This window comes from Parasteatoda tepidariorum, chromosome 2 (assembly GCF_043381705.1).
Source record: "Parasteatoda tepidariorum isolate YZ-2023 chromosome 2, CAS_Ptep_4.0, whole genome shotgun sequence".
Lineage (NCBI taxonomy): Eukaryota > Metazoa > Arthropoda > Arachnida > Araneae > Theridiidae > Parasteatoda > Parasteatoda tepidariorum.
In genome coordinates this window covers 104,347,520-104,373,104 of record NC_092205.1, presented here as the reverse complement: position 1 = coordinate 104,373,104, position 25,585 = coordinate 104,347,520, and the positions used below count along the sequence as shown (strand labels likewise).

The 25,585-nt window shown below is 29.2% G+C and overlaps 1 protein-coding gene across 1 annotated transcript in view; it reads left to right on the top strand.

Annotated features, from left to right (window-relative positions):
* The first annotated feature begins 802 nt into the window (after positions 1 to 802).
* LOC107438912 (mucin-3B) overlaps positions 803 to 25,585 on the top strand; it is a 104,768-nt gene continuing 79,985 nt past the window's right edge. Inside the window, exon 1 of the mRNA XM_043052865.2 lies at positions 803 to 1,141. Coding sequence (XP_042908799.2) covers positions 1,066 to 1,141 — 76 coding nt within the window. The 5' untranslated portion in view covers positions 803 to 1,065. The remainder of the gene's footprint in view (positions 1,142 to 25,585) is intronic.

The following is a 25,585-nucleotide window of genomic DNA, read 5'->3' as shown; positions in this document are numbered from 1 at the left end:
CTTGTTTACAATAGTGTATCAATTTGTTAAATTAGGGGATATATATTATAAATTAGACGATAGGATACATTAGACGATATATTAGATGAATAGAGAATATTTATTATATCAGGCATTATATAAGTATATTATAATAATTGGATCCAATGATGAGACGTACTGTAGTGTTTTAATAATTGTATGTTTTGCACGAGTGTATAGGCAATACTTTTGTATTTAAACACGCATGTAATGGGTTTTTATTTAGGAGATATTTTATACACTTCCTGTTGGCATTTATTCTTAACGTACTGCATTACAATGTTAACCCATTGACACACTCTCGTAAACAAGTGCAAACTGTCTCGTAAAAACAATAAAGCTGTTATAGAGTATCACCTGATAATTAATATTTTACATAGAATCTTAGAGTGCGTTTCATAATTTGGCAAGGGAACTGTAAATAGAACTCTTGCAGCAGAAATATTTCTGTTCTAAGACACCACAACAAACAAATAAGGCCGAACAAATATTGCGGACGGGGTGAAAAAAGGAAAGATATCTTCATGGCTCTTCCACACAAAAGCGGGGATGAATAAAGGGTAAACAACAACAGGAGTCCTCGCTCAAGAATTAATCCAAAGGATGTCCCTGAGATCCAAAAAAAGAAGAGGATGCTCCCGTAGCAAGTCAACCAAGAAACACCGTTATATCTCTTCACACTCTTTACAGAAACTAGTTGTGACCACGGGGCATCCAGGCTACGTCACAATCACTTTGCACCAATCGTTGAAGTTTAAGAACTTTTTGGAGAATTCGAGTCACTCACCTGTTGCTTTTCTGAATCTCGGGCAGCAGAAGTTGTTCTATCGACAGACGACATCCCACACGAGAGTTTTTCTTTCTTATCTGTCTCGGCAATCATGAGTTAGTGGGACATTTTCTTCTTGTTGACGTTTTTCATTTAGCTGAGGAGGAAATAAGATAAAAAATATAGAGTGGCTACTTTTGTTGTTCAGAGTGGTGTTCCATGGGTGTGTAGATTGCATAGGATTGCAAGCTTGTACATAGCAGTAGTTAACAATAATGGGTGATTGCCGCAATGTGTTGCTCTTTATAAACATTGGATTACAGATTGGACTACTTGTGACGGCAGCTTCTGGTAAGTGGTGAAATTTGCTTAAATATACCATATTTACTATAAATTTGTTTATCCAAACATAATTTTATGAAAAATATAACTTTTATTAAATATTTATATTTTTTTTTGGGTATTTTATTTAATAATTGTCTAAAAAAATTTGAATTGTAAAGCGTTTCATTTTTTTACGTCATTTTAAAGCGTGTAATTTTAATAGACAAAACACAAAATATAAAACTAATCAAATTTTAAAAAAGCCTTATTTTAAAAATTCAGTTTCTCAAGAACTATTCCACCCGTTTTGCTCAAATTTTGTATTTTGTCATGTGAAATGACATGCTTTAAAATTAAGTTAAAAATTGTACACCTAACGATTAAAAAACTTTTTCCGACTATTATTAAATAAAAAAATTAAAAAAAACAATGAATATTTATCACAAGTTTCTTTTGCATGAAATTATCTTTGCATAAAGGAATTATAGAGTTGTGTGCAAAAAGTTTTCGATTCACTTAAAATATTCTCGAGATATGGCGGAATACGCAAAAAATAAAATGAAAGCAAAAATAAAATTAGCAAGGGTCCAAACTTTGAGCCGCTTTATTGACAAAACTATGGGGACCTTATTTTACAGATTGAGGTTACCCTCTATATTTGGGGGGAGGGGGACAGAAATCCAAAACCGTCGGAAAAAAAGTATGCTTATTGAGAGAAAGTACGTTTTTGTGTCGGATTTCGTGACTTAAAATATCTCTTGCACTCATTAATTAACATATTTGAGGTCCCCCCCCTTAAATGGTAAAATAATTGCAATCCATCTGCCAAGCTTAGTATTGGAAAGAAAATCGATTGTTCCTGTTTTGCTAAGGTTTAATGACTAGCTTTGGGGGAGGGGGGGTTTCTTAAAAATTTTTGTATCGGTTTTCAAAAAGTTATTCTTGTTCAAATCCTTTACACTTTTTTGATTATTTTAACATGAAAGGGAATAAGAATTTGATGCCATAATCTTCTGTTTAAGAATTTTTTGTCAAAAAAAGACTTAAATCTTAAATTATGATGAATAAGAATCAAGTTTTAAAAAAAAATTAACAAAAGTCTCAAATGTGTAACATAACAAACAAAGCACAAAAACATTGTGATATAATCGTGAAAAAAAGGTTATATTTTATTGAAACTAAAAGAAAATTTCAATCCATTGTTTGTTCCTCGCTGTGTTAATTTCAGGACGCCAGCATACTCTAATAGTGTATGATTATTATATGAAATTATAAGAGAAACACGCATACTCAGAAACAACAAACTCATCGTTTCATTATTAGAGATTTATAATTTAAATATATATATTTTTTTTTTGAATTTCCATTTAAATTTAAATACATTTTTTTTCTTCCTGTTTTTTTATGAAACTAAAATCTGCTTTCATTTATTATATTTCAAACTACATTATTTGTTCATAGAAGTTTAAAAATGTCTCTCAAACTGATAGAAAACTGCAAAAAATTGCAGGAAAATTTCCAACAAAATATAATTATGTAATCTAAGAAAGAAGTTCAAGATAAATATAAGAGGATCGAAAAAAAGATCGTCACTCTTTTAGGAACGTTGACAGTCAAATCCACACTCGCAACAACACATTTAATAATTTTGATGCTCTTCGCGATTAAAAAAAACTGAAAATTGCAACGCATCAAAAAACAAAAAAACCAGATATTTTTGGTTGATTTAGAAGTTTAGCTTTTATCTGAATTGAATTTTGAGTCGTGAATTTAAAAAAAAAATTGCTCAATCATAAACATGGCTTTTTTTTCAACAAAAAAAATAAATAAAGTGAGGAATAAAGTTTTTTTTGTTTACTTTTTTTATTCTTTATTTGTTGTATTTCTCAAAATGAATTGAGCATTAGCTATTGCCGTAATGGAAAATATACTATTTAAGAAGATAGAAACTAAATATAGTTTAAAATAAAAGACATGAAGGAACTTATAAGCCTTTCACGTAGATAATCGAAATGTTCTCTAAGTTTTTCAAATGAATCAAGATAATTTAAAATATAACCTTTTAATTAAAACAATTTTTAGTTTTTTCGCTTTAGTTGTTTAAAGATGTTTAACCATCATGACGAAATCAGCTCTGATAATCGAAAAACTGCCCCTGATGGATATACAAAATTTAGTTTCCCGTTCAGTTTAATATTACTTTTCTTTCTAACCTATTTTGTTTTACGAATTTTAAAACAATGGAAAGAATACACACTTGCAGTTTATTAATTGTTGGAATCTATATTCAAAAGCAATCCTAATAACATTTAATAGACAAAAAAATATTAATTTTTCCTGCACAAAATTTGTTTAAATACTGCACTAAGCAATAATTTTAATAAGAAAATGATAATTTTTAATAGTGTGCACTAAGTCTTTTTAGTTTTTTTTTCTTTTTTCGATATTAGCTTTAGTAATGGTTGATTGCAGATTAAAATCATGAAATGGTAAACCGCATTTCATTTAGCCTTGAGCGAATTAAAATGGAAAAATTAAGAAAAGAAAAAAAGTGGCTTGTTCAGCTTTTAAAATCGTGATTAAAACCCGATAGGAGTGTTTTCTACCCAAGTGAGCTATAAGCAAGACTGAAGTATGTAGGATGCACAGTCCTTCCACTGTAAGTAAGGTCACCATTACATAGAAATTGATACTCAAAATAAGATAGACGCCATTTATCCTCATTGATATAAGTTTTTTTTTTATCTAGTCGCTTAAATAGTGTTTAACCATCATGACTGTATGGTTCTGTGACAGTCGTGTCTTTTCAGCTAAGAGAACTGTCTCAGGAAATAGTAAGTTCGCCTTCCAATGAGGCGAACTGGGTTCGAATGAGAGCGATGGCGGATCGATAGGAATTCCCCATCCGGTCGACCACAGTGGTGACGTGAAATATCCTCAGCGGTAGACGGATTATGAGTTCCCCTGCCGTCAAACTAATCGTGAGAGGTTCTCGTGGTCTTCCTCTCCATGCAACGCAAATGCGGCTTAGTTCCATCAAAAGAAGGATAATTTCTCCCAAAACTTGATTCAGGAGTTCTCTTGTCTTCTGGAATGGGTTCAAAAGGACAAGGTTACGGACTTGAACATTATTAGTCAAAAACCCATAAAAATTGGGTCGGTTGTTCAACGACGGTTATAAAATATTGTATTATATTATATTTGTTTCGGCTGTTTAGTAAAGGTTATATATATATAAAAAAAGAGTTTGTTTGAGAAAAACGGATTGGTAATATGTAGAGTAACTGGTAGTGATTAATTCCTTTTATCTGTATTAATAAATTTGACATTATGTTAGTTAGTCTCCCCCTCCAACTTATAAGTATATCCATGCATAATTTAAAGAATAATTCGATCACCTGAAGATCTTATGTAATTTGCATTCGATTTTAAATTTAAATCAATATGTACACCCAAGTATTTTACCGTGGTCACGGATTCTAATTTCGACAGACCCATTCTTTTATTTAAATATTTGAATGATATTGAAGTCTACTCCATGACTGTTTATTATAAAAATCATACATTTCATTGAGTCTATGTTTCATTTTAAAGAATTATCGATAAACAACTATCGGATTTTGTCAGAATCCTCCTCAATTTCTAGGTTTTTTTAAAAATTGTTTGATAATCATAAGAATCATAAAAACGATATAATAATTATAAATGAAAATTATTAAAATCTAAGGACGTAGCATTGGAAAATAATATATTTAATTTTATGAGTAAATGACATAGTCAACAAACTCCCAAAATTGATTTACATCACCCAATTGAACCCGTTTCTGTTCTTCACTGGTCCTGTTAAAAATTGTCTATTTTTATAATCGAGATAAATAAAGAAACTCTCGGTTTGTAAATATTAATGAACAGTTTTCTAAATTTATAAGATGGTATAAGGGAAATAATATAACAACTTATATTAAATATTTTATTTTCGTTAAATCCAAAACGAAAAAGTAAAGTCCCTTCCTTGTTTCAAGGATTTTCCAAGTCATAAAAATTTGAATTTCAACTATCTTTTCCTTCAGGACGAATCATTTAATAAGCATCACTCAGTAAGATGATATATGAAGACTTATTAAATGATACAATAGTGTATAGCATTTAAAAAAACATAATAATGTGACTTCTAAAAATATTCCTACATATTAACAGTTTTGTTCTTCATAGACGTAATCTTATTAAATGACTTTTTCGAAATGACTTGATGATCCAAGAAGACTTGTTACGATAGTACAAAAACTTAAAAGATTTCAGAGATCTTAAAAACTGTATCCCTCACACTCAAGTAGCATTCCCACTTTTAAAAATTAGCAAACATACGTTGCTTCCCTGATTATCCCGAGTTACTCGGTTAACTCATAGATTGCAAATATTTATTATATCGAGAAAACTCGGCTGAAACAGAATTTGTCAGCGCGTTTTGTTTTATTGCGTTTTTACTCCGCTGGAAGCAAAACGAAAGATAATCTGCTGTGATTGAAAGGTTGCCAATTTTTTCTGTTTCCTTTTTACTTGCTTTTTGTACGATTGTACATACGCTAGTAGCTGGATTTACATAGAAAAAAAAAGGNTAAGCATCACTCAGTAAGATGATATATGAAGACTTATTAAATGATACAATAGTGTATAGCATTTAAAAAAAACATAATAATGCGCCTTCTAAAAATATTCCTACATATTAACAGTTTTGTTCTGCATAGACGTAATCTTATTAAGTGACTTTTTCGAAATGACTTGATGATCCAAGAAGTTAAATGTTACGATAGTACAAAAACTCAAAAGATTTCAGTGATCTTAAAAACTGTTTCCCTCACACTCCAGTAGCATTTCCACTTTTAAAAATTAGCAAACATACGTTGCTTCCCTGATAATCCCGAGTTAACTCAGTTATCCATAGATTGCAAATATTTATGATACCGAGAAAACTCGGAAGTAACAGAATTTATCAGCGCGTTTTGTTTTATTGCGTTTTTACTCCGATGGATGCAAAACGAAAGATAATCTGTTGTGATTGAAAGTTTGCAGATTTTTGCTGTTTCCTTTTTACGTGCTTTGTACGATTGTATAGACGCTAGTAGCTGGATTTACATAGGAAAAAAAAAGGGGGGGGGGGGGAAATGGTGTATCACTTTACTGCGTTCGGAAAGTATCACTCTCGTTTTAAAACTATCCTTTAAAGACTCATAGTTAACTTTTTTTCATTTGCCCGAAATAACTCGAGATAGTAAACTGATGATAAATTAAATGTTTTGTTACACATGAAACAATTAAAATTTCATCTTAAAACTTGTGTATTAGGTTTTGTTTTAATTTCCAGCATTTATTAACAAATTTAAAAAAAATACTTTGATTTTGCGCATTTTTTTCAAAAAGATTGAAAAAAACATTCAAATTAGGCGAAACTTATCAAATTGAGGTGAAATTTGGAAGCGGTTAAATATCCATTCATTTTTCCTCGCAACCTCATGAAATAGAATAACCTATAAAATGAAACTTATAAAAACTTAATTAGGGTACGTTAATGATAATTAAGATCAAATGATTCATCCACAAAGAAAAATATTCTGACAGTCAGAGAAAGAAAAAAAAAACCTTCGAATATGTTTCCCGAACAATCCAACAAGCTTTAGAGAAAATGCATACTTCATTTGCATTTCTTTTTCAGTCATGAAAAAAAAAATACTATTCCATCTTTAGATTCTCAAGAACGAAAAAGAAAAAACCACTGTTTTTGAGAAGAAGAAGAAAAAAAAGAGAATAGGTGTAAGGATTATGAATGAGGTATTATATTGTTGGGGTGGCAACGGTGTGAACAGGAATAGATACAAAATGCTTTTTCCTAAGTTAAATGACTGTATACATAGAAGAGAAACGCATCGAAGCGTTTCGAATTTTATGCATCTGACCCGATCTGAAGCTTCGCTAACCACATCCCTACAATTGATTTTGAAAAATGAAAAACGTGGGGTGCATGAAATACATAACAGTAATGTTATATTTAGTGTGTGTATGTGTGCTCATGAGAATATGTGTACGTATATCTGTAATTGTAATTGTATCTGAATGTGGATGTGGATGTGGAATATGTTGTGTATATGCATGTGTATGTGGAATATGTTGTGTATATGCATGTGTATGTGTATGAGTAAGGAAATGTGTATATGTACTGTTATGTATTTCATGCACCCCACGTTTTTCGTTTTTCAAATTTTTATTTTTTTAATTATTATTCTCCACTACAAAAACGTGGTTTTTAAAAATATTATTTTTTATTTTGACTTTTTTTGTACTCACTTCCAAAATCTCAATTTCGTCACCAACTGTAAACAAAACTTTTCACCTGACATATGACACTCATTTGAAATAATCGAATCGACAACAAAAGACAATCGCGAAAATATTAATTTTTCTTTAACTTTAATTTTATTTTACTTTGTATTTCTTCTTTCTCTTCATTTTCATGCATTGTCATTCAATTCTGGACTATGTGCCAAATTTGAAGTCTGTAGCTAGGTGGGAAGTTAGTTTAAAATCGAAAATTCCAATTCCACCCGATTCCACCAAAAATTCCAAAACAAAATTCCACCCGAACAGACATACACGAAGGCAAGTTAATAAAAACGTAGTAAAAAAAGGATTAAACAAATTGAATAACCTTTTATAGAATGATCAGAAGGTTCACTATCTAAATGACTTTAAAAGTCTTACTCGAAACAAATTATGCTTTTAACACTAAGCGTACCATGAGAGCCACGATGGCTCAGGGGATAGAGCGTTCGCCTTCCAATGAGGTGAACCGGGGTTCGATCCCGGCGATGGCTGGTTGATACGAATTCCGCATCCGGCTCGTACCGACCACAGTGCTGACGTGAAATATCCTCAGTGGTAGACGGATCCTGGGTTAGAATCCCCTTGCCGTCTGGTTAACCATAGGAGGATCTCGTGATCTTCCTCTCCATGTAACGCAAATGAGGGTTAGATCCATCAAAAAAGTCCTCCACGAAGGCAAAATTTCTCCCAATACTTGATCCAGGAGTTCCCTTGTCTTCTGGATTGGGTTCAAAAGGAAAAGGTTACGGAGTTGAACATTAGCAGTCGTAAACCCAAAAATTGACGCCGGCTATTCAACGACGGTTATAAAACGTATCACAACCGGTTAAATGACCGTTTGAGAACTTTTGCATCGAAAATGCGCTTATCATCTTATCGTTTTTTGCACATTTGACTTCATGACTTTTTCTAACAATTATATGCAATTAATATTCTATATTCTTGCTCATAAAATTGTTGCTCAAAAGTAAGTATTTAAATTTTGATATTTTCGATTGTTATTTGTTTCATTTCGACGCATTTTGCTCAAACATTCTTTTCCCGAAATATTGAACCGGTTAGTCTTACCAGAATGGTACTCGGGATGTAAATGGGACAATATTTTATCTCTAAATATTTTTTACCAGTCTAGCTCCATTGTAGTTTCAAATTTATTTTTATTAACTATTTTCGTTTATTTTGAAGGAATATTTTAAACATAAATCGAACTTTACAGTAACTTTTTACAACTTTTTTTTAATATCAACATTATTCATAACAGAGCCATTAAAAAAATTAAATTTTGAAAGAAAAATTAAATTTTTAATTTCCCCCAAAAATATGAGATTTTTAATTACGTACACAGATTATTTAGCTGTTTTGGAAAGTTTGGTATGGGTTTCAGACAAAAAAAACTATGAGTATTTTATAAATAAATATAATTTTTAAATAATATATTACATAAATATGTAAATAAATAAATATAATTTTTAAACGGCCGACCCAATTTTTATGGGTTTACGACCACTCATGTTCAAGTTCGCATTCTTGTCATTTTGAACCCTATCCAGAAGACAAGGGAACTCCTGGACCGAGTATTGGGAGAATTTTTGCCTTCGTGGAGGAATTTTTGATGGAGCTAACTCGCATTTGCGTTACATGGAGAGGAAGACCACGAGAACCTCTCATGGTTAGCCTAATGGCAAGGGGACTCTAACCCATTATCCGTCTACCACTGAGGATATTTCACGTCAGCATCGTGGTCGGTGCTAGCCGGATGCGGAATTCGTATCGACTGATAATACAATATTTGTATTATATAAAAAAAAATATTTTCCTTTCTTTTTATTATACTTCTAGGTTTATCCACAACCTGTTCGCCATCGCTCGCCTATTTGTAATTCTTCACAAAAACATTTCTTTTGAGAAATTTAAATCAATAATGATTTTTATTCATTATTTTGAAACAAAAACTCTTTTTTTTCCTCGCAAAATCAGGACTCTTGTAGATTTTTCACTGAAACGAACTTTCACAAGAAGTTTAAACAGGTCAATGGTTTTTGGGTATTTTTTATTTTCATAAAAAGAGGTAACTATTTTTACATTGTTTATAAAAACAGTCAGTAAATTTTTCTCAAAATGTCTTAATTAACTTCTGTTTATGATTTTACAAATTAAGCTTTATATTTTTTTAATGTCATTTTAANCTTTCACAAGAAGTTTAAACAGGTCAATGGTTTTTGGGTATTTTTTATTTTCATAAAAAGAGGTAACTATTTTTACATTGTTTATAAAAACAGTCAGTAGATTTTTCTCAAAAACTGTCCGTTTGAAAAATGTCTTCATTAACTTCTGTTTATGATTTTACAAATTAAGCTTTAAGGTTTCTTTTTTTAACGTCATTTTAATCAGTGGGGCAAGTCACATTTTAAGGATCATTATTAATGAGATGGAAAAATTCTCAAATGTAGCGACAAATTTTCGAAAAATATTATCCTTATTTTGTGTTATTAATTCAATGAACCGCATTGCTATAATGAACGGTACAAGGAAATACTTCATTTTAAAAATATTCGTCTTTTTTTTTTGGGTGTGACACATCAACCTTCTCTCTTATTTCGCAAACCCACGGTTGGAAATAGCCTTGTTGATGTTATCTGAGTAAAAATTTAATTGACCTAAATATGTATCACATTTGTTTAACTTTTGTCATCTTAACCGCTTCCCTAATTATCCCGAGTTAATTCGGGTATGTATAGATTGCAACTATTTACTATCCCGAATAAACTCGGGCGTAACAGACTTCGTCAATACGTTTAATTTTATCACCTTTTTTTATTCGGCCGGAATTAAATCAAAAATATAATCTGCTGTGATTGGCAGTTTGCCGATATTTGTTTGGGACTGCAGACGTGTTTTGTACAGTTGTATGTACACCATGGTGGATGAATTCACATAGAAACAAATGGAGTAAAAAAAATGGCGTCGCGAGCGAAAGTAATGCGAATAATTTTTCAGGTGTGAACACATACAAAAGACTCATATTTAATATTTTTCATTGGCCCCGAGATCATTTGGGATTGCAAACGGATGGTAAATTAAATACTTTTGACACATGAAAGAATTAAAATGTCGACTTAAAACTTGCGTATTATGTTTTGTATTAGTTCCTTGCATTTATTAATGAAATAAAAAAATAGGTTTATTTTTTGCATTTTTTTCTTCAAAAAAATGGTAAAGGATGCGGTTAAAAATGATACAAATAAAGTAAAAAAAAAACTGTAATCAATTTAGAAAGTGAATAATTGGCTTCAATATTTTTCTCTGTTAAAGAAAAGTAAAAAAAAAATTGGAAACACTTTTTTTGGTGTCATCTGACTAGAAACACAGTTAACGCAAAGAATCAAACACGTATTATATGAAATAAACTTTTTCCAAATAAATTGTGCAGTTAATGCAAAATGTTAGAAGTCAATTAAGAAGGTAAACAATTTGCTTTTGTTTCAAAACTCAAACGTTCTTCGATTGAGGTGTTAACATCTTTTAAATTATGAATGCATTTTGGTGGTCGCGAATAAACTCGGAAATTCTCCTAGAATGGCCTCTGCTAACGACACATGTTTTTCATTTTAATGTTTATTTTGTTAGATTAAACAAAATGGATTCTGTCTTACATTTGAATTAGAGATGATGTAAAAGAGAATATTCAATATTATTTTAGTGAATAATCAACTTTAGAATTCTAATCGTCGAAAAGAAACCTTCACAAATAAATTTATATATATATATATATATATATATATATATATATACGGTTATATATATATATATATATATATATATATATATATATATATATATATATATATATATATATATATATATATATATATATATATATATATATATATATATATATATATATATATATATATATATATATATATATATATATATATATATATATATATATATATATATATATATATATATATATATATATATATATATATATATATATATATATATATATATATATATATATATATATATATATATATATATATATATATATATATATATATATATATATATATATATATATATATATATATATATATATATATATATATATATATATATATATATATATATATATATATATNATATATTATTTAATTACATTATTACTTTTTTTTACTATTATTTACTAAGTATTATCTTAGTGAAATTCCAGAATAACATATTTAGAAAGTAAACAGTCCATGGGGCCATATTATGAGACGCACTATAAGATTCTATGTAAAATTATAATTATCAGGTGATTTACTATACAGGTGTATAGTTTTTATGTGACTGTTTGCACTTGCTTACGCTCGTGTAATAATGGGTTAACATTGTAACGCAATACGTTTAAAATAAATACACATAGGAAGTCTATATAAAATCTCCTGAATAAAAACCTATTGCATGTATATTTAAATATAAAAGTATTGCCTATAAACTCGGACTAAACCATGTCATTATTAAAACACTACAGCGCGTCTCATCATTTGGTCTCATTATTACACTATACTTATGTAATACCTGATATAATAAATATTCTACATTTATATAATATATCGTTTAATTTATTTAATCCTCGAATTTGTAATTAGTTAGTTAAAAATTCAAAAACTATAATTATTAGTTAAAAATTCAAAACTGAAAAGTAAATTTAACCGAATAAATTATTTTTAAGCTGCGCTATAAATTGCCATGATAAAATTACAAAACTTTACCCCATTTACCAAACTTTTATCGCAAATTATAACACCTTAATTTATTGTTCATTTTACCAAAATCATGACCACAGTGCTTCGGTATGAATTATCAAGCTCTTAGGTGTTTTCTATAGAGCCAGAAAAACCATACTCTACTTATGATCATACTTTTTTTCTTCTTAGCGTACTATAGAAACTCGTGAAATGATTTTTATCCAAAGAGATAGTTTAATAATAGTGAGAAAAAATAATTCCAGATTATGTTTATTTCACAATTTTATTGCTCATTACTTTAACTGCCTATTTTGGGAGCCGTGATAGCTTAGTTGGCAGGGAGCTGGACTCATGTTCGTGAGAATTTGAGTTCGAATCGATGGGAAAGATGACTGGGGAACGTAATATCTCTCAGGTCACAAAGTCCTCCTCATAGCAAATTATATTTATTTATTTTTTTGAAAATTACTAAATTCGAAATGTTGCGCACTGTGAGTAGTCATTTTTCATTAGAATCCTCATGTTGCCTTCCGTAAAACTAGAAAATTGTGAAAGTTTTTAGATATGGATGAATCTATACAATCAATTATAACAATTAATTAGTTTTGAAACTGCAACTCTTGTTTGGAAAGTGTTTAATACCCCTTGTGAGTAATTAGAGAAACGTCTTATATATACCAGACATTAAGTGTTCCATTTTTATATGTACCTTTTTCTACGCTTTTATCTCACTCTCGTGAAAGAAATTCATTAAGATGTGTAATGCGGGTTATAAAAGAGCCTCAAGTTGTGACCCACTTATTAGCGGAGGCAGGTCAGAAACTCTGCAACAGTTCAGTGATTGAACCGGGCCACCTTCATCAACAGAAACCGGTTGTTTGATAACTGCTGTGGACTTCACTTTTTCCGGATTGTGTTGAGGTACTTCTCTTTCATTTCCCAATCAATTGTTCATTAAAATTCCATTATTTTTCTTTCAATTCAAGTGTGAATGTATGGGCAACCATTAAGGCTCTTAATTGAAATTTAAAAAAAAAATAGTTGCATTTCATCATCTGTTATGAATGAACTAGGTAATAATAGCAATATATAAGTATACAAGATGTTCTGTGAGATCGAAAAAAAAAGTAGGGATGGTTAATAAAATAAAAAATATAAGTTTGTTGTGAAACTCGTGTTTATTTTTATCTCACCTGGCAATGAAATGGAGTTCTGTTATGTTCATAACAGAACTCTATTTCATAGAGTTCATTAAGTTCTGTTATGTTCAATTGGGTTATATAAAGCAATTTTTGAGTGTTTTATGTTATGACTATGTCATTTAATCATAGAATTAAGTATATTATTTTCCAATGTTGCGTCCTTAGATTGTAATAATTTTCATTTATAATTATTATATCATTTTTATGATTCTTATGATCATCAAACAATTTTTTAAAAAAAACTAGAAATTGAGGACGATTCTGACAAAATTCGATACTTGCTTATCGATAATTCTTTAAAATGAAACATAGACTCAATGAAATCACGCAACCCTTAATCGGGTGCTAAGTCAAACCACAATACCGTACTTTTTTAATCTTCTAATGGCGTCACTGAATAGCAAACAATAATAGGGTTCAACTGGAATAGAGGGTTCAATTTTTCAACTTATTAAAATACCCTCGATCCAAAAAGGCTATCGAGATCAAGTATCAGATACATTTCGGGAAACTAGCCGAGAATTTTTAATGCATCGAGAGAAAAAGAATTCCCACGGTCGACTCGACGGCAACTCTAGACATTGATCCACATTTTAAATCTAGTCGATGCAAGTCGTCGCAAAATTATTAGACCTGGCTACGATTTGTATCCTGGGTTGGGTCGTTTGTTCTGAAAGTTCTGTTAAGAGAACCGGAGCTTACATTTCTAAAGAATATGTGTATAAAAAAAAAGGAAATACACATGTAACCTTCAATAATAAGCAGAAATGATTTTAAAAAAAATGAGTATGAAACACTCACTTGTAGTGCATAATGCGCAAAATGTGAAAATTAAACACTCTGAACATTTTTTGATCTAATGATGGAATTTTCAATTATAGAATGATTTGAGAACTTAATCTCAAATCTCCTAATTAAATAGAGCAATCAATGTTATAAGTAACGAAAACCGATCTGAATAAACATGGGGAGAGTTGCACTATGAAAAAATAGGTTCCTAGTAGTTTGTGTGTTGAGATCAGGCTACCCATAATGTTGTTCATTTTTACTTTTTCAGTCTTTTGCTCTATTCTCATAAACTTTTTAAGCGTGTTGAAAACAATTTAGCAGACAGTTATAAAACTTATTTATCTAAAGATAATTGTTTGAACAAAAAAGTAAATAATAATTATTTATTATAATTTATTATTCTATTTAATATGGGCCGAAAACATTTTGAATATTAAAGTACTCAAATATTTATACAACTTTAAATAGTTTATTTTTAAAAACTAAAATACAGAATTCAAGTGACAATTGTAATATTGAAATATATATATATATATATATATATANAATATATATATATATATATTAATTATTATTAATGCACGAACATAAACAAGAGCAAACCGGCTTCAGCCGCCTAAAGAAACTAAAGTTGTAGAGTATCACCTGATAATAAACTGATAATAAAGATTTTACATGGAGTCTTACAGTGCGTCTAATATTTTTTACCAGTCACTGTAAATTCATGGTGATAAACAGACGATAAATTATTTTTTACATTTGTCAGGAAACGATAGAAAATCGTATTTTCGTTGAGCATGAAGTACCAGTAGACATTTCAGCTCATTGGCGAATCGGAAACTGGTCTAAATTTCAATTGCTCGTGTCTACCCTTACAGAAACGAAAGCGTGTTCATTAAAATGTACTAAAAATATTATAAAAAGTAAATCACATATCCTGGATAACTATTACATGTAAAGCACCCCTAGTGTGAGCATTTATAACTTGTTATTATGTCGCTAAATATGAAGCTAACTCTGGTGACTTGATTTTTAAATACTGAGAAAAATGCATTCATTTTAGTTTCCTAATTATAATATACTTTTTTTTAAATTTAGACAAAAATAAAATTCTTTTAAGAAAAACTTTAAGCGTCAGACTCTGTTAGGTTGCATATAACATAAATAACAGCATTTCAAAATAATAATCATAATAATAAATAAATAAAGCAATTCATGAAGTTTTCTTTTTTTGGGTTATGATAAATAAAAAAATAGAATAGTTTATGAATTTTTTCGTATAATTTGGTTAATTGCTTTTAAATTTGATTGAATTGTCAAAAGAGATTCGAATAGTGTTGTCATTTCGAATGTGTGCCGCAAGTACAAGCCTCAAAAGGGGTAAAATTTCTTTATCGTTACTTCAACTAAAACCATCCCAGTGACAAACGCATTTTATTAGTCAATGCTAAATATTTTATTTTCTCTCCGTGACTAAAGTTTACATTGGATGTTTACAAAAAAATAAATAAACTGCTTTCTTTTTTAACTGCTTTAGTTTGTAAAATAAAATAAATAAATACTGAGAAAAAGTGATGTAACAGGAAAAATCCTAAAAGTTAAAAGTCTGTAAGCAAACATAGAAATTTACCGGAATAATAAACAAATGCGATAAGAACTGCCATATTAAGAAAACTAATGATGTTGAAATAATACAATTTTATAAGAAATTCTTTTTATGATGCGATAATTGAAAAAAGTCGATACCTTGAAAGACTGAGATCTAAAGAACTGAAAAAACGTGAAGAAGAAACAAAAAATAAACATGGAAGAGTAAAATAAAATGAATAGAAATTTTTTTTATTTTTTTAATGAATGGCGCTTTTTCACGAAACTCTTTAATTGATGAACGACTGATTTAATTGTACGTTGAAACTAAAGTTTGGAATATTTAAGTGAAAACAACCTTTCCATTCAAACTCTCTCTTTTCTGCTAAATCATTTTAGTGCTAATAAAAGTTATTTTGTGGAAGAAATCAAAACCTTGCTGCATTTTTATTACCAGGCTCTATGCTGAACCATATTATCTTGAACCTTAACGTGGTGCAAATTTTCTGCAACTGTGCTGCAATATGTGAAATGTTATACCACGTTAATACTGTGTTAAGTAGAAACCGACGTTTTGTTTTAACCTTAGCAAACGCGTCATCAACTTTTGAAAAGACGGTTATATGATTATATGAAGAATAAGAAGATAAGTTGAGCAATCCTATACTGATTGCAGAGGGTTAACAAAAATTTAGCATTAGTAAGTAAATCACATGATTGGATTAATATTTTGCTCATCAAGTTGACATGCCAGGAGATTATTGTCGGATTTTAGTTTTAAAAATCAATTAGCTTGTCCGTTTAAATGAGTTGAATTTATAGAATTATTATTAGAAAGGACGAGATAGGTAGGGCACTGGACCCATGTTCGTAGGTTCGATCCCCGTCGGCCGAAGACTCCCCGTGTAGTAAAGGGTAACTGATGCGCGTTAAATCTGTCGAGTCGTAAAGTCTTCCTTGTTCCCATAACAAATCATGGGGGTACTGATCCAGGAGTTCCCTTGTCTTCTGGAGTGGTTCAAAATGACAAGGTTACGGAGTTGAACATGAGTAGTCGTAAGCTCAAAATTGTGTAGGCCGTTCAACGACGGATAAAAAAAAATAATAATAAAAATTAATAATAGAAAGTATGAATAATTAATAGAAAGTTAGAATTATTAATAGAAATTGAATTCATAGCAATATTAATAGAAAATATGAATTATTAATAGAAAGTTAGAATTATTTATAGAAAGTGTGAATTATTAATAGATATTTAGAACTATTGATAGAAGTTGAATGTATAGAATTATTAATAGAAAGTATTAATAGATTTAAAATCGCACCATTAAGACAATATGCAAGTACAATAAATGGATATTGTTCAAGTGATAGTGGATTTAATTTTTGTCTCTTACATGTAAGTATGGTATCGTTGGTATCACGATGAATTTGTTGTTAAAATGTTTATTACAACATAAGCTGACATTTAAAAAAAAATTCTTTTTATCTCGATGACATTATTGAAGGAAAGTAAATCAAATTAGCAGCTTTGTCAAAATCAAACTGTGCATTTATTTGCTATCCATAATTAAACCAGCGAATGAGTTTCATTGGTAAAGTTTTTTCGCCAAACCGAAACAGTTATAACTTTAATTGTCAAAAATATTTTTAAATTCAAAGAATAAGCAGAACACTAAGAAATACATTTTAAAGTGAAAAAAATAATAATAATAAATAAATAAACTTAGAAAACGTACCTAAACTTAATGGCGCTGTTCAAGAACTAAAAAGACAGCTTAACCAAGTCAATGAGCATTAACGTTAATAACAATGAGTGTCTAACATGCCTCATTTGACACCTTTAATTAGTATTTAACTTTAGTTTGCCAAACCAGTATTGTTCGTTTAAGACGAATGATTTTTAGCTATTCAAACTTTATCTTTTTTTTTTTTTAATATTGAGACTAAACTGATCTCTACAGTCCCTGGGGCCAAATTAGGAGGCGCACTATAATATTCGATATAAAATCTTAGCTGCCAGATTATGCTATACAGCTTTATTGTTTTAACGAGACGATTTGCACTTGCTTACGTTCCTCTATCCATGGGTCAAATGACAAAATATGTAATATAAATGTGACGTTTGGATACATTAGATGATGCATTATATAAATATAGAATATTTATGATATCTGGTAATATATTAGTATATTATAATAATTAGACCCAATGATGAGACGCGCTGTAGTGTTTTAAAAATGACATGATTTTCATGACGAGTTCATAGGCAATACTTTTATATTTAAACACACATGTAATAGGGTTTTTATTCAGGATATTTTTAATATACTTCCCATTTGTGTTTATTTTCAACGTAATGCATTACAATGTTAACCCATTGATACACGGACGTAAGCAAGTGCAAACAGGTTTCAGCCGCTTAAAAATAATAAAGCTGTGTAGTATAACCAGAAAATTTAGATTTTACATAGAATCTTGCGTCTAATAATTTGGCCAGGGACTCTTGATTGAGAGACAATTTTAAGATAGCGGGAAATGCGTATTTTTTTTAAAATTCTTTTCTACTAAAATACGTTGCTCTTCTTATTATTTCGAATCAGAACTTGATATAATTTTGTTAACTTTTCTATAATGTTTCCATCGGACTTTCGTTGTCGTTTTTGCTAACCTTTCCATAATGGTTTCGAACTATTGATATATAATACTTCTGATATATTTTTGTTCATCTTTCTAAAAGGCATTTTTTTTTTCTTTTAACGACAGAAAAAAAAAGGTGTGAAATGATATGAATCTTTAACTTTCATCCAATCTGATTAGTTTAAGAAATGGAAATCACCTATTGTGTTTCGAACGTTCTCAGTAAACCTTTCGAAGAAAGAAAATCGAATGACCTCAACAGATAGGACTAATTAATGATTCTCCAATTTATCTCGCTTATTTTCTTTTGAGTCGTGAAACCCCTTTAGGGCAACTCAAAGTGATCAAAGACTCATAGTTTGAGTCAAAGGAATGTTTCCGCCTTTGTTTTTAGAATATGAACTAATGGGGAGGTTATTTTTTTGTTGCTCAGATTGAGAGAAAGATCTGTTCGATTTTTTTGATACACTTTTTCACGGCATCACTAAGGGTTTCCCGAATACCATAAGAAACCCGCGTATTTGCCCAAGAAAATACACGTGTGATATTCAATGAGTCTTTATTTTTATAAATTAATATATAAAAATATTATTCAGTCCCTCGCCAAATTATTAGATGCACTCAAAGATTCTTTACAATATCTTAATTATCAGTATATAATATACAGCTTTATTGTTTATACACGACTGAAACCGGTTTGCACTTGTTTACGTTTGCGTATTAATTGATTAATATTGTAATGCAAGATGTCAAAAATAAATACAAAGAGGAAGTATATAAAAAATCTCCTGAATAAAATTCTTTACAAGTATGTTTAAATATGAAAGTATTGTCTATAAACTCGTGCAAATCATGCCATTATTAAAAAACTACAGTGCGTCTAATAATAGGGTCTAACTTTTCTAATATACTTATATAATACCTGATATAATAATTATCCTATATCTATATAAAATATCGTCTGATTTATCCTATCGTCGAATTTATATTATATATCGTCTGATTTATCCTATCGTCGAATTTATATTATATATCGTCTAATTTAATCGATTGATACACGAACGTAAACAAGTACAAACCAGTTTCAGTCTTGTAAAAACAATAAAGCTGTATAAAGTATCACCTGATAGTTAAGATTTTACATATAATCTTAGAGTGCGTTTAATAATTTGGTCAGGGACTGTAGATTGACTAGTGATTTCTTTGTAATTCTTTTTAGTTTTCTAAACATTTCAGTTAAAAAAAAATGTGGGTAAGTTGTTTTATTAAAAAGGAATTCTTTTGTGAAGACAAGTATTTTATGGAAAGTGATTTAAATAAAAAGAAAATTCAAAGTAAAAGAAATGAAATGGCGAAATAATGAAATCGATAGGTTAAATAATGAAATGGTTAAGTAAAATAACGAATCAATAGCTAGAAACTGAATATTTACTTTTTTAATTTAAGTAATGAAATCGAAATATAATTATAATAATTATAGAGATTTTTTTTAACATAAAGCTTTGAGTTATAGCAATAGGTAATTATGAAAAATTAAGTAGAAAAACTTGGAACGTGGAATCAAATTATGTTTTATTTAAAAGCATGGGTCGAATAAATTATTGGCAGATATAATGAGATTGCATATGCTCATAACAATTTACTCATAATTGAAGTACGTAAAAAATTATAAAAATGAATATTTTCAATTATTTTTCGTTTGCATTGCATTGTTTATCGATTTAAAAAAGTTCCATCTCTGCCAGAAATGATGTTATCTTCAGGGCACAAATATCTCCCGCTTTAAAATAAATAAATAAGTAAAAACTAGAAAATTACATTGCTTGATTTTTCTTTTAATAAGGAATAAAAAAAACAATACCGTTTTAAATATCGAACGAATTTTTGTGATCAGATTTTAATGATAGAAGGGATTTCAAAAAAAAATTTTTTTATTAGGGGTTGTTTTAAAACCGAAAACCAGTCAAATAAAGAGCTACAACTATTAAATATTTTAACAATCGAGTTTGCAATTTTCAAACCAAATTCATCAACATATGCAGAACTAGTTAGAAAATAGCTACCAATTGTGAAATTTTTTATTCTATTTTCTACTTGTTACTCGTTGTTTTAAACTATTTTCTACTTGTTCTGTCTATTTTCTACTTGTTGATATGATTTAGTAGCTGTACACATAACTAGTCAAAAAAGAAGGACAGCAGCTATAAAAAATTTTAACAATTGCAGCTCTCGAAATATTTTAGCAGTATATACAAAGCTATAGCCACCAGAATAGCTATAACTGTTAAATAAGCTTCCCATCGATCAATTTTGTAATTTTAAGTATAATATAGTAATTGCATAAAAGATTTTCAGGAATTTAATTAAAAAAAGGGATTTTTCAAAGGTTATTTTTTTATATTTTTGCGTCATATTTCAGTATATACAAAAATATAGCTACACATCCGAAAAGTTTCAGCTTTCTTTTTTTGTAATTTTCAGCATAATTAAGCAGTTTATAAATAAGAGTTATCTAAAAGTATAATAACTCATAAAAATTTTATCTTTAAAGCAAATAAAAATTCTTCTTTATTCGAAAGATTTCTTAAAAACTAATTATAGGTGGTATATTATCAGCTGTTGCACCTTTTGTTTGTAAATACTCGCAATGAAATGGAAGACAACAAAAAAATGGGTCAACATTAATCACGGATCAATAGTTTTTTAGTCAATCACGTGTGGAATTTATTCTGTTTAAAAGCGTTTCATAAACGTTGGTGGAAAAAGAGAGCCCATCTAAAAAAACCATTGTGTGATGTAATTTGGGGCAACGGTGGAAACAATGTTCTAACCGCTCCTGTGTAAAATTCTCGAAAACATTATCCAATCTTAATTGGTAGCGGTTGCAGATCTTTAGTCGGCAATGGATTCCATTGTCTTTTACAAAGATAGTCCCCATGCCGCCGCATTTACATAGGTGGCCTGCATCGCCCATTATTTCGATGACAAAATGGGCCGAAATAACAGCGGGAAGGAAAAGATTAGAGAGAGACACTGGTCAAGCTGGCTTGAATTAGATTTTCGAAACCTTGTGGTCATTGCTTATTTTTATATACATACACACGTGCGGTTATTGTCTTTGATTGTTTCGAAAGAACAGAAATGGTCAAAAATTTGTAGAATGATAAAATGTGATGTTTCTGTTAAGGTCCGCTGCATTAACATTTTGAGATAAGATTATGTGCATTATTGTTTTTGCTGTCCTGTGTTTATTCAAAACGGGAAGTGTGTTGATTATTTCTAACAGATGACCTTCGTTATAAAAATGCCCCCATCCGACGACTATCTGAACGTTTCTGCACTTTTTAGTCAGAAATATCAAACACACATTCTAAAATGTGGATGTGATTTATTAAATTACTTAGGTCATCTCCACATAAACTACTCGTTAAAATGAAAACAAAGTTTTTGCTCCAACAACAATGTTTCTGTACGCTGAATTACAGTCCCTTGGCATAAATTATTAGACGCGATATAAGATTCTATGTAAAATCTTAATTATCAGATGATACTCTATAACAACTTTATTGTATTTATTAGACGATAGATAATATAAATTGAACGATTGGATACATTGGACGATATATTATATAAATATAGAATATTTATTATATCAAGCATTATATGTTTTAGTGTATTGTAATAATTAGACCTAATTATGAGACTCATTGTTAGTGTTTTAATAATGACATGTTTTGCACGAGTTTATAGTCAATACTTTTAGATTTAAACACACATGTCATGGGTTTTTATTCGGGTGATATTTTATGTACTTCCTACGTGTGTTTATTTTTAGCATTTTGCATTATACAATGTTAACCAATACCAGACACGAACGTAAACAAGAGCGTCAATACAATAAAGCTGACCAGATAATTATAATTTCACATAGAATCTTAGAATGAGCCTAATAATTTATGCCAAGGGACTGTATATTGCTGATAAAAAAAAATCTAGAACAATTATCCTCTCTACACTGGCAAATTGAATACAAACTAACTAATAAAAAGAAGACAAAAACGTTTAAAACTTATCCAGAGCACCAAAATTCTAAAAAAACTTTACTCGATATTTATTATTCACAATGTTTATAAACCTGGTCATTTATGTTCAAAATGTAGTACCATAGTAACAGCTGAACTAAATATGCTTTCGATTATTATAAAATTAAACAAAGAAAATATGAGTAAAACACGATTATTAAAAAATACTTTTTTTTGCTTCTTTGGGCATAAAATATGGGCAAACTTTTTGATTCGCTTTAATAGACCGTATATATCTATATATATATTTAATTTCTAAGATCTCTTTAATAGCAGTCCCCTTTCTAAATTAAAAGATTCTAAATTATTATTGTGATTTTAAAAATATCCTTCATTACGATTTGGATTATTGGGAAATTCTAATTAATTTTTGTCCTTTTAATAATTATCTTTACAATATTAAACATATTTTTGGTCAAACTGATGGAATACCACAAGGATCTAATTAATCTAATTATTCATCACGTTTAAGTTATTAGTTAAGTTACTTTTACACCATTATGAAAAACATTATACTCTTGATATTAAATTTGCTTTTAGATTTATTGACGTTTTAATTATCTTTAATTTTCAAAATTATACAATTTTGTTAAATAATGTATCCCCCCGAGGAATAAATCTTGCTTCGGTATCATGATGATAATATTAATTTTAATTTTTTAGATTTGAATATTAAAGAAGAAGAAAATATACGCATTGTTGACTTTTACGATAAAAGAAACGGTTTTTAAATTTAATGTAAATAAACTAATGACAAGTAGTTATCATTTTTATAAAAATAATTATTTAAATACCCTTATTAATCAAGCGAAAAGAATTAAAGGTATCAGTTGTAATATTTATTTATCGTAAAAACAAGTAAACGAACTGTTCCAAAAATTTTTCTAAGAAATGATGGATGATGCACTAATGTAATTAAATTCTATATTAAATCATTGAATTAATTATAAGTATTAATTTTAAAAAATTTATTTGCAACATTTATATATATATATATATATATATTGGTTCAAATTATTGGGTCATTTGGTTAAAAGTAACTCCGGTGTTCTGTGTCTTATTTTGTGACTGTACATAGATTTTAATGTAGTAACTGGTTCAATGACTCTTTAAAAAATTTGTTTAAAAAAAATCACCAAACTACGGAATCAAAAAGAAGTTTTTCACAAATGAACGTTTTCTTTTGAAAATATCATTTCTAATGACTTGAGGTTGAATAAATTATGACAGCCACCACTTAACCTTATTAAACTTGGAAATTTAATGCATTTGGAAGTGTTTTAATGCATTTAGACGTGCTTTAAAACATGTTCTTTTTTTGTTAGAATTTCAGAATGGCGAAGTATAATAAAATTGCTAAATTGTTAAAAATAAAAATTGTTAGAAATAAAATTGTTAAAAAATAATCACTTATTCATGGATTTCACAAAAATGCAAAATTCAAGTACTTGAGCAATTTTACGACTCTTTAAACTTAAGTCACACTTTAATTAAGGTATTTTACTGCATTTTATTCCATATTCTGGTTTGTTATTGTCATAAAGTGAATTACTGATCTACAGTCTCTGGCCAAATTATTAGATTCAGTGTAAGATTCTATGTAAAATCTTAATTATCAGGAGACAGCTTTATTGTTTTTACGAGAAAGTTTGCATTTGTTTACTCTCCTGTATTAATGGGTTAACATTGTAATGCAATACGCTAAATATAAATGCAAATAGGAAGTGTATAAAAAATCTCCTGAATAAAAAACCCATTACATGTATGTTTAACTATAAAAGTATTGCCTATACACACGTGCGAAACATTAAAAAACTACAGTGAGTCTAATAATTGGATCTAATTATTATAATATACTAATATAATACCTGATATAATAAATCATCTATATTTATATTATATATCATCGGATGTATCCAATAGTCGAATTAATATATCGTCTAATTTAACCTATTGATGCACGAACGTAAACAAGCGCAATCAGTCACATAAAAACAATAAAACTGATGATTATGATTTTACATAGAATCTTATACAGAGTCTAATAATTTGGCCAGGGACTGTATACTTTTGTAATTTTATTTCCATGCTCAAAACTCATGTATCTTTGTTGCATAAGGACCAAGATATAAGTGCATTCGCAATTTAAAAAAAAACTTTAAAAAATGTTTGCAAAAGAATGACGCATCAAGCCCTCTAAAACGATCCCAAAATCACGGCAAACGATTTGCTGTTCTATTACGTCAATGGCATTTAATGACACTCCCTTCGGAAGAGCGCGAAGAGAATATATTTCTTGAGGGAGAATAAAAAAAGAAGGAAGGCAAATAAAGACAGTTTAGTGGGTCGTGACCGAAAAAAATGAAAATTGCGCATCGTCTTCCTTAAGCATCCATTTCTTGGTTGCGGTGAAATTTCCTGTTAAAAAGGTCAGAAGTAAAGAATTCTTTAAACAAATATTAAGATGCTTCCATTTGTAACTTCTTCAATCAAAGACCGAAACACGCGCAGTCATCTGCGATTAGTAGAATGTGATGCTTTTGGCTACAGTCCCTGGCCAAATTATTTGACATACTCTCACATTCTATAATCGATTCAGTTTTCCACGTATTTAAAAGATAACATCAGTGATAATTTCTAACTTATAGCTCTATTTGAACAACAACAACAAATAGTTTATTGCGCACATTTAAATATTTAATTATTTTATTTTCACTGCGTCAGATAAATTCAATAAAAAACATTACATGGTAGAACATGTGGTCCACGTCACTAAATTTATACTTTTATAATTATGTGATAACGCGAGCCTTTATTTTTTCTATGCGTACTATTAGTTTACACTCTCCCTATATGTATTTGTATATCTTGTTCATTTGTATATCGTATTCATCTACTCAAGATCAATCCAATTATTGCTGAAATATTAATTTGAAAACGCTAATGATGATTCTTTTTTAATTCATATATATTAAAGGTGGTGGTTATGAAACATCCTGCATATTTAGGATAGAATTTGAGAATAACCGAACGAACTTTAAGCTTACAATCCTTCTCGCC